Source organism: Macaca fascicularis, chromosome 7 (genome assembly GCF_037993035.2).
Source record: "Macaca fascicularis isolate 582-1 chromosome 7, T2T-MFA8v1.1".
Lineage (NCBI taxonomy): Eukaryota > Metazoa > Chordata > Mammalia > Primates > Cercopithecidae > Macaca > Macaca fascicularis.
This window is the reverse complement of record NC_088381.1, coordinates 128,503,870-128,513,436: the sequence shown is the minus strand read 5'-3', so window position 1 is coordinate 128,513,436 and position 9,567 is coordinate 128,503,870. Positions and strand designations below refer to the sequence as shown.

General features: G+C 50.5%; 1 protein-coding gene across 1 annotated transcript; it reads left to right on the top strand.

Annotated features, from left to right (window-relative positions):
* The first annotated feature begins 435 nt into the window (after positions 1-435).
* SIX1 (SIX homeobox 1) lies at positions 436-4,665 on the top strand. Its single transcript, XM_005561425.4, has 2 exons — positions 436-1,282; positions 3,328-4,665. Exons 1-2 carry the CDS (start codon positions 723-725, stop codon positions 3,620-3,622), a joined length of 855 nt encoding a protein of 284 aa, XP_005561482.2. The 5' UTR covers positions 436-722; the 3' UTR covers positions 3,623-4,665.
* Positions 4,666-9,567: the final 4,902 nt, after the last annotated feature.

Below are 9,567 nucleotides of genomic sequence, written 5' to 3'. Positions count from 1 at the left end.
ATGAAAGCAAGAGTACGGAGGGAGAGGGGAGGAATTAAGGTTTGGAGTAATTGATTTGTGCGGAGTTTTGCGCGACTCCCCTTAGGTGATACTGGTGACGGGTCCCGCGCTGCAGGGTCCTGACGCGCTCACCCACTCTCTATCTCCCCACACCTCCGCAGCGCAGCTCCCTCAGACCCCAACTGGCTTCCCACCTTTCCTCTTCCTTCTCCTCCCACCACTCCCTCCCTGCGCAGCCCCGGCAACACCCCCAACCCCCAGCTCCTCAGCCTCGCCCTCCCCGCGCTGGGCGGTGCGGCCTCGATGGGCGGTGCGGCCTCTCTGCCCAGCCGGGCGGCGCGCTGGCTGGCCAGCCCGGGATAGGCGCCGCCCGCAGCCAATCAGCGTGCCGGGGACGCTGCGAGCTTTAAGGCCGCTGCGGGGAGAACAGAAACCAAGTTCCCCGGCAACTAGCAGCATCCACCGGGCGGGAGGTCGGAGGCAGCAAGGCCCTAAAGGCTACTGAGTGCGCCGGCGGTTCCATGTTCAGAGCGTACCCTACTCCTCCGCCTTCTCTTGCTTGGCTGCCCACCTCCAAGTTCTGACTCGGGTTTTCGCCTTTGCAAAGCCTAAGGAGGAGGTTAGGAACAGCCGCGCCCCCTCCCTGCGGCCGCCGCCCCCTGCCTCTCGGCTCTGCTCCCTGCCGCGTGCGCCTGGGCCCTGCGCCCCGGCAGGCCCCAGCCATGTCGATGCTGCCGTCGTTTGGCTTTACGCAGGAGCAAGTGGCATGCGTGTGCGAGGTTCTGCAGCAAGGCGGAAACCTGGAGCGCCTGGGTAGGTTCCTGTGGTCACTGCCCGCCTGCGACCACCTGCACAAGAACGAGAGCGTGCTCAAGGCCAAGGCGGTGGTCGCCTTCCACCGCGGCAACTTCCGTGAGCTCTACAAGATCCTGGAGAGCCACCAGTTCTCGCCTCACAACCACCCCAAACTGCAGCAACTGTGGCTGAAGGCGCATTATGTGGAGGCCGAGAAGCTGCGCGGCCGACCCCTGGGCGCCGTGGGCAAATATCGGGTGCGCCGAAAATTTCCACTGCCGCGCACCATCTGGGACGGCGAGGAGACCAGCTACTGCTTCAAGGAGAAGTCGAGGGGTGTCCTGCGGGAGTGGTACGCTCACAATCCCTACCCCTCGCCGCGCGAGAAGCGGGAGCTGGCCGAAGCTACCGGCCTCACCACCACGCAGGTCAGCAACTGGTTTAAGAACCGGAGGCAAAGAGACCGGGCCGCGGAGGCCAAGGAAAGGTACGCGGCGTGCTTCCCGCGACTCGGGCGACCCCAGGAAGCCTTCCTTTCCCCTTCGCCCCCTCCCGCCCCCGCAGGCACCAGCCACCAAGTCCTCCTGGCCGGCCGAAGCCCGTCCACGGGGCGGCGCGCAGGCCTCCGCAGCGCTGCAGAGAAAGTTCATGAACTCTGAGGTTCCTTGCTAAGAATGGGGCCTCATTTGCTTTGAGCACCCGCGCGTGGGTTTCTCTGGGATGTGAGTTTCGGGAAATATTGGCGCTAGGTTTGGTTTTCATGCCTCCCTGGCTGGCCGCGGCTTGGAGTGGTGGGTGGAGAGTGAGTTTCTAAATCAACGGGCAATGAAGTGTTGATTGGCGTCGCAAGGAAAGGAGTTCGGTGGGAGCTGAGGTTAGCGAACCTCTCTCCTCTTCGCTCCCCAGAGGGGTGAAGCTGGTCTGAGACATTGGCTCTGCCCCCACTCCTTGCGGGTTCTCCACCGCTCGCTCTCGATAGTCTTTTGGATTAGGGGTCGCCTGCTTCATTTCTCAGTAGCTGGACAAAGGGCGGGGTCTTTTAAAAACACACCAAAAAGAGAGCTCTGGAGAGTTGGCGCTGCATTTACTCCCCGGCGCCCCAAATTAAGAAAGGGTTGATCCTCGTCGTGCTCGCTCGCGCGTGGCCCGGCACTGCAGCCCGTCGGTCTGGCTGAACGCGCTGCCTGCCCAGACGAGGAAAGGGTCTCCATTCGCAGCCTTCTCTCGCACTGGAGCTCATAAGGCAATGTTTTCAAAATTGGTCTCTACCTTCCCCCACCTCAGGGCAACACCTTCGGCCACCTGGCCAGGCTCCTTCTGTTCTCTGTAGAGTTTCCGACAGAGATTCGGAAGAACGGTGGGGAGGTGGCTGTGGCGGGGAGAGCGCTCTGCGAAGCCAAAGAGTTGGGGGGAAATCTGAGCGCAGGGGCCGCTTAGGTTTTCCTTTGTTCGCTTCCAAGACTGGGGGCGGAAGATCTTGCTTCCTTTCTTGCTTAGTGGAAAACCAGAGCCAGGATAAATTCTGCTGAAATGGGCTTGCCGGGAGACAGAGACTGTGAGGATAAGGGGAAAGAAAGGAGGAGACAGGCGCGAGGAGTCGGGAGGACCCGCGAGCACTCGGAAGGCGGAAGCGGCAAGGGAAGCGAATCCTGAAGTTAACCGGCACCGAGTGCCGGGACTGACGCCCCAGAGCGCGGCGCCCGCTGGCAGCCTGTGCCGGGCGGCGAAGTTTCCCCTGCCCAGAAAGGATGGGTTAGGGTGGGTGTTGGTAGGAAGTTTGAGAGGGGGACACGAGGGGCTGAAGGGTTAGCAAGTAACACAGGATCGGGGATTGTAGGGTTGCAGTTAGCCTTTAGTTGCAAAACGGCCGTCCTATAAGCCAGGCCCGAGGGCCGACTCCAGATGAAATCAGAGAGACTGGCTGCGCTCCCTGTGTTTACTCAGGTCACTGGGCCGCTCTGGGCACCACTTCCCATGACCTGTCCTGTGTCTCCAAAACCACCAACTCTGGGCTGGGGCAGGAAAACGGGATGTTTGTCTCCTCATATGGGAACAAGGCAATGGACTTGATTCACCCCAAACATTTGTGCATTGGACTCTGTCCTCTATCATTTCTTTATCACCAATATCTATTGAAAGATTTTCAAAGTTAGTTACATTTAAATATGGTGCTAGTTGATATGTATTTAAATGTAACTGCTTGAACAAAATTTAAAACATATATTTTGTATGTTTCAAATAAATCCTGCTAATCTATCGCTTTCTGAAATCTGAAAGAGAAAAGGACCTGGCTCCTAACAGGAGGCTCTGTCTGTAGCTCTCCATTTCTCCAGGCTCCTCTGACTCCTCACCTCCCCCATTACCCTTGGGGATGGGTGGAAGGGTAGAGCTCCTCCATTTGGGTTGGTGACAGATTGCACAATGGCCCTTTCCTCCTTCCAGCTCCCCTCCCTCCATCTCACACTTTTTTTTAACCTACTTTTTTTTTTTTTTTTTTTTTTTAACCATATGGTGTTGTCCTCTATTTCTTAGGGAGAACACCGAAAACAATAACTCCTCCTCCAACAAGCAGAACCAACTCTCTCCTCTGGAAGGGGGCAAGCCGCTCATGTCCAGCTCAGAAGAGGAATTCTCACCTCCCCAAAGTCCAGACCAGAACTCGGTCCTTCTGCTGCAGGGCAATATGGGCCACACCAGGAGCTCAAACTATTCTCTCCCGGGCTTAACAGCTTCGCAGCCCAGTCATGGTCTGCAGGCCCACCAGCATCAGCTCCAAGACTCTCTGCTCGGCCCCCTCACCTCCAGTCTGGTGGACTTGGGTTCCTAAGTGGGGAGGGACTGGGGCCTCGAAGGGATGCCTGGAGCAGCAACCACTGCAGCGACTAGGGACACTTGTAAATAGAAATCAGGAACATTTTTGCAGCTTGTTTCTGGAGTTCTTTGCGCATAAAGGAATGGTGGACTTTCACAAATATCTTTTTAAAAATCAAAACCAACAGCGATCTCAAGCTTAATCTCCCTCTTCTCTCCAACTCTTTCCACTTTTGCATTTTCCTTCCCAATGCAGAGATCAGGGGATAAATAATAATAATAATAATGATAATAATAATAATAATAAAAACCCAAACAAACAAAAGCACCCAGGCACCCAGTCTCAGTTCTGGGCAACTGATACGCCTGTTTCAGTAGCCTTTCTTTTTTTTTTTCAATGAACGGGAATTACAAATCAACTGGCTTTTCATTATTTACTTTTAATTTATATATGGAGAAATGTGTTGTGAAGAGGAAAAGGAAATGGAGAGAGAAAGAGAAAGGGAGATAAAAATAGTGAAAATAAGAGCTTGCAGGCTCGGAAGAACTGATTACATTCTTAAGGTGAATAGGAAAAACACAATCTATGACTTTCTTTGATGAGGACAAATTAAGTTTACATTTTTCATATTTAGTGTTAAACGATTTAATGTAGATTAAAAGAACAGTATTAGGAGGAAAAAACAAGTGCCTAAATGTCTTAATGCTCTCTATGTGAGACAGAAATAGACGTGACCATTAGTAATGCAACTATTTTTGTCAAATTTAGTGGGATTTTTTGGTTGTTGTTTGTTTTCTTGGGTTTTTTTTTTTTAATGACAAACTCTAAAATGTACCAATGTGAAAAAACACTTTCCTGAATGCCATTACTCATGCCCTCAAAGCTTTCATATCTGTAGCCTACTCCTGTTAAGGGTTTCTCCTGTTTCTAGTTTCTAGTTTGCAAAGGTATGCCAACGAATCTGGCAACCTGGTATTTGTTACTAAAACAGCATGTGTTTTCAGGTTTCTTTTCTATTGTACCTAAAGCAGTCTAAATTAAAACTTAGTAGAACACCAGGAGTATGATTCTGTTTCTGAAAGGTGAGTGGTGTATTGCTATCATTGGGCCCTATTTAAAAAAAAATACTTTTTTTTCTTTCTTACTTAATGGTGGCTGTGAATTGCAGGGTACTTTGAAGGCCATCATCTGAACCAAGAGTAGTAACTAGATTAATTATATGACAGAAAGAGTGAATTTAGCCTTGGGGTATTTATTAACTTTTATTATTTAGATATGCAATTTTGTTTACCACTATCTCTTCACAGCATTCATATGTTAACTAAGCTCTTTTGTGTTAACAAGTTTATGACAAGACTGTGAAAGTAAAAATAATTTATCTGCTTGAAGACAAAAAAAGGGAAGGAGAACAAGGATAGAAACATTGTGAATTAATTTGTACAAATAGAAAGCAGACCAGAAGGACAGGAGCTCTTTTGCAGTGCTGCCGGATAGTGTCTAGAAAAATCCCAGTAATCATGTAGGCTCCATATTATTTTTGCCTGGGGCAAAATGATGTATCTTCTGTATTTAGCTTTTAAAATTAGTGAAACAAATGGCATTATTTATTAAAATTCTACTCAGGATAACAGGATTGGCTTGCTTGTGCTTTGTAAAATATTGTTCCCCAGGGAGAGTCTATTTATTTTCTGACATGACAGTTTCATAATTTTGATTTCCCCCCATCTGTAAATGTCACCATTAATAGATTATTCTTTCTTACTCTTTCCTATTCTTTCTGTTCTGGTCTGGAAAACTGAGGTGTGTGGGGGGAAATCAAGGCCTTCTTATTTTTAAAAACTGTCAAATAGCTTTGAGTTCCAGGGAGAAATGGTCACTGTACTTAACTGTAGACACTTTTACTTATAAAGTCGTTTTTCCCCCAGTGATGGACAGATGTGCACACAGCCACTCAGAGACCATCATTTGGTTTGGGAGCTCAGGGTCCCAATCTCCCTTGTTAGTGTTTTGGATCATTAAGTCGGTGTTTATTTAAGTCACTAGGGTGTTTATTCTCCCTGTCTTGGGCCACGGAGAAATGCCACCCTCTGCAGGAGGGGCTCTCACAGGGAATCTCTGCACATTCTTCACATTCACTCCCCAAAACAAACACCCTGCACAAAGATAGCTTTCAATGACCCTGACAGGCTTCAAAGGACGCTGCGGAAATCTCTCTGGAAAATAGGAAGGGCCAATTACTTTAATTTCTTACATGCCCTCTCTTCCTACTCCGGTGACTACCCCCCACTCTCCCAGCTCCGCTTGGGATAATTTTAGGCTCGTGGAAGTTGTGTCTCGCAGGGCGCCGCGGCCCACTTCCTGCTCCCTTAGTTGGCGAATCTTGGAAATGTCTGCAGATTCGGCGAGGAGCAAGAGGGCCGGTCCTGTAAAAGCCCCCGTGATTACTGCTTGTAAACTTGTTAAAAGGACAATTTTCTGTCACAGTCATAAACTCTTTGTAAAACCCCTGGTACTAAATCCAGAGCGCGCATATTCCAGGTGTGTTTAATAAGAAATTGTACAATGTGCCTCCTTCCGCCATCCTCGGCTCAGTCTGGGTTAAAGAGGGACGAGCAGGAGGAGGTAAGAAAGCTGGATATTGCTTTGAGTTTTTTGGCAATCATTTCGGAGAGATAATTAGGGGAAACTAACCATATTTTTTTTTCTTCCCTCGAGGAAATCTTCGAGAACCAGCTGTTAAGGGACCTCCAATTTACCTTCTGGGCATCGCAGTTTAACTGAATCTAAAGCCACTTTTCGTTTCTCCTCTACAGATGTCATAAAGGTAGCCAAAAGTAATGAAAAACGGCTTATAAATAGTTTTTAGGACGAAATCATACAGCATTGTGCCAAGTGAAATGAAAAAAAAAAACACTCGGGTGATTTTTATTTTTTAACGTTTTAAACCTAAACATGCGATTGTTCGAGTCCCCACTGCCTGCTCGCCTTGACCTCCTGGCTGAAAACGAAGCTTCCTGAATTCTCAGAGGCCAAGGGGTTTGGCCCCCGATTCCCGAACTTTCGGCTTAGTGGGTAGGGGCTCAAAAGTCCAGGAAGCTACAGCGAAGGAGAAGGGCGCCGCTGGGGCCGGGCACCACCGTTCTGGAACCTGTTCTTTGGGCTAGGACAGCCGGGCCGGAGTGGAGGCTTCCAGGAAGAGGCAGTGGCTTTGGCACTTATGGACGAGCTCCGAGTTTGCTGAGCAGCGACCCTTATTAGCGGCTCTACCCTGTCCGCTGAGGGCCAACGGGACACCTGGCACAGAACCCTGGCGGAGCAGGCCTTCCCCTGCTCTGTAGCTTTGGCACTTCTGCTGCTGCTGCACCGAATGCGGCGGCGGCTGAGGCTGGAGCGGGCTTCACTTTGTACTGCCTCTCCACCGCCTGCAAGTCTTCGGCAAAGTCTGAAAGCAGGACTCCAGGTTGGGGATCCAATAGAGGCTTGTATCCCACGCTTCTCTAGCAGTAGGAGGACTGAAGATCTTTTCCTGCCATCCGCGCACTCCGGAGGCGGGAGACTGTTCTTGCCATTGGGCCCTCAGGAGGCGCGGGAAGTTCGCGCGCCGCTGTCCTCTACTCTGCGCCGGGCAGAGCCACCTCTCCACCGGTTCAGAGAGAATCGTGCGCATCTCCAGACCCGGATCATAGCGCAGCTCCAGACGCAGGGGGCCTAGTGGCCCGGCCCGCGGAGTCCCTGAGAGCAGAGGCTGCCAGTATGGACTCGAAGGCCAGACAAGGGAGGAGGCCTCGGCCTGAGCTTCGTGGTACAACTCAGCTGTCGTCTCCTTGGGTATCCCGAAGCCAACTCCCAGGCCCAAGTCCCAGTCGCCCTCTTCGCAGTCTGAGAGCTAAGCTCCAGGCGAGGCACGTAAGCGGAGCTGGACACTCGGTTGCGGGGCTGGTCCCAGGGACCGCAGGTGTGAGCGCTCCCTGGCTCCCAGGCCCCGCGCTTCCTGCTGAGGGCAGATGGCGCAGGCCTTGGAGCCCGGTTCAGAGGCGGCCTAGGCCCTGCTGCTGATTCCCCAGTGCCCTTTTTGCTTCAGACACCTCCTGTCTCCTTCTTCGCTTCCTGGGGTCTTGGCTTTGGTTTTCGGACCCAAACTCTTCACCCCCGCGCTCTGCAGAGGGGTGCCAGGTAGAGAGGGCATCGCTTTCCGTGCTTGTCCCTAGAACTTCCCGCAGCAGAGAGAGGGGCCCTGGCTTCTGGTGTCTCCAGCAGGACTAGAGGTGGAGGAGCTCCGCTTTCTTGGTGGGGCCAGGTCGGGTATTTCCTTCTTCGCAGGCGGCCCTAGGGCGAGCACCGACCTTTTCCCCCCGCCACAGCCCTGGCCCCTAGGGGAAGGCACCAGTCTAGGTCTGCAGTGCGCTTCGGGTCAGGCTGTCGCGGCTCACCTTCTGCCCTGATTTGTTAAGGCCCGTGGCGTTGACAGGGACAGGTGGGTTAGGGTTAAGGTGAGGGAGGTCGCTGGTAGCCCACGTGCTCTCTCCGTTCCATTTCTCTTTCTTCCTAGCTTTCCCTTGGAGGGAACGCTAAAAACTCTTAGAGACTACCTCCTCCAGCTGCCCGAAGCCAGCGCACTAGTGTGTGTGCCTACCTCGCTCCCATGGACAATTCACACGGAGGGACCCGAAGGCTCAGTCTCATCGCCTGCACGCGTGTTCCGCGACCTTAGCTAGGTGGGCACTTCTGAGCCTCTTAAGGGCCTAGTGGCCCCTTCCCCATTCTGACCGAATCCAGTAATTCCACCTGGAAGAGTCTCTAAAGGAGTTGAGTTAGATACGAGTTGTGTGAGCCAACCAGGAACAAAAATAGTCAAAATCTTAGGCGAGTTGTTGGCTATTGGTCTACCCAGAAAAAGAGCTGCCCTGGAAAGGCTGCATTTTCTCTAATATTTTAAACCTAGTACTCACACACACAACTTCGGTCCAGCTGATGAAATTGGAAACCTGTTCTCCCACTGAGGATGACAATCAGGGTTTTAGACGCTGTGGTCCTTTCAGACAGCGAGAAACAACACTGCAGTAGCGTTTAAAAACAAAGAGAAAGAGACTGCTTGAGGCGCGTGGACGCCTGTCTCTTCTCCAATGGAGTTAAAGTTTCTCGCCTTTTAACTTGTTAATGGACAGCTGAGACCCCAGTTCTCAGCAGGTAGAGTCCAACCCATCACCTTAAAGTTTGCTCCCTCCCGCTTTGCTACCTGACAATCTCCCTCCTCCCCTCTCCTTTTGGGAGAGTGCTCAGTTTTCCTTTGCCGTATGTTAAATATTCTTGAAATAACATTCTTTTTTGTGTGTGATTAAACAGAAAAATGCAGGAACAAGCAAAAACCTAAAACCCAAAACTCAAACAGTCTTATCTTGGAGAGAGAAAACAGTTATCTTCAGATTTAACACATACTTAAGCTTACCTGAAGTGGCTACCCAACTGTAATTAAAATATGATTAGGTGATATTGGGTAACTCTCCCGTCTTTACTGCCATTAGTGGTTGTCATTAAAAAGATAAATAAGTAGAGAGACTCTGGCTCTTTGCTTACTACAATAAGGCATGGAAATTAGTTACTATAATAAGGCATGGAAATGTATACCAACTCCCTTCATCTGGTCCCCTGTCCCTTCCATGCTAACTTAGAAGATCAGTATTTTATGAGACTGACATAAGTAGACCCAAGTAGAAACACTCATGGATTAACACAAGGCAAATTTATTTTAATTTGCTATATAATTTATTTTAGTGATTTAAAATTGATTATAGGTTTTAAAATGCCATGACTTATTTACAGTAGAAACATTCTTTGGTGGTAGGGGGAGGGGAGCAGTGGGTGGTTGTTGGTGGTTTAAGACCTGAGCTGATATGCATGTGGGATATTAAAGGAAAAAAAAAAAAACAGTCTAGACTACATATTTTTACTGACATAAGCCA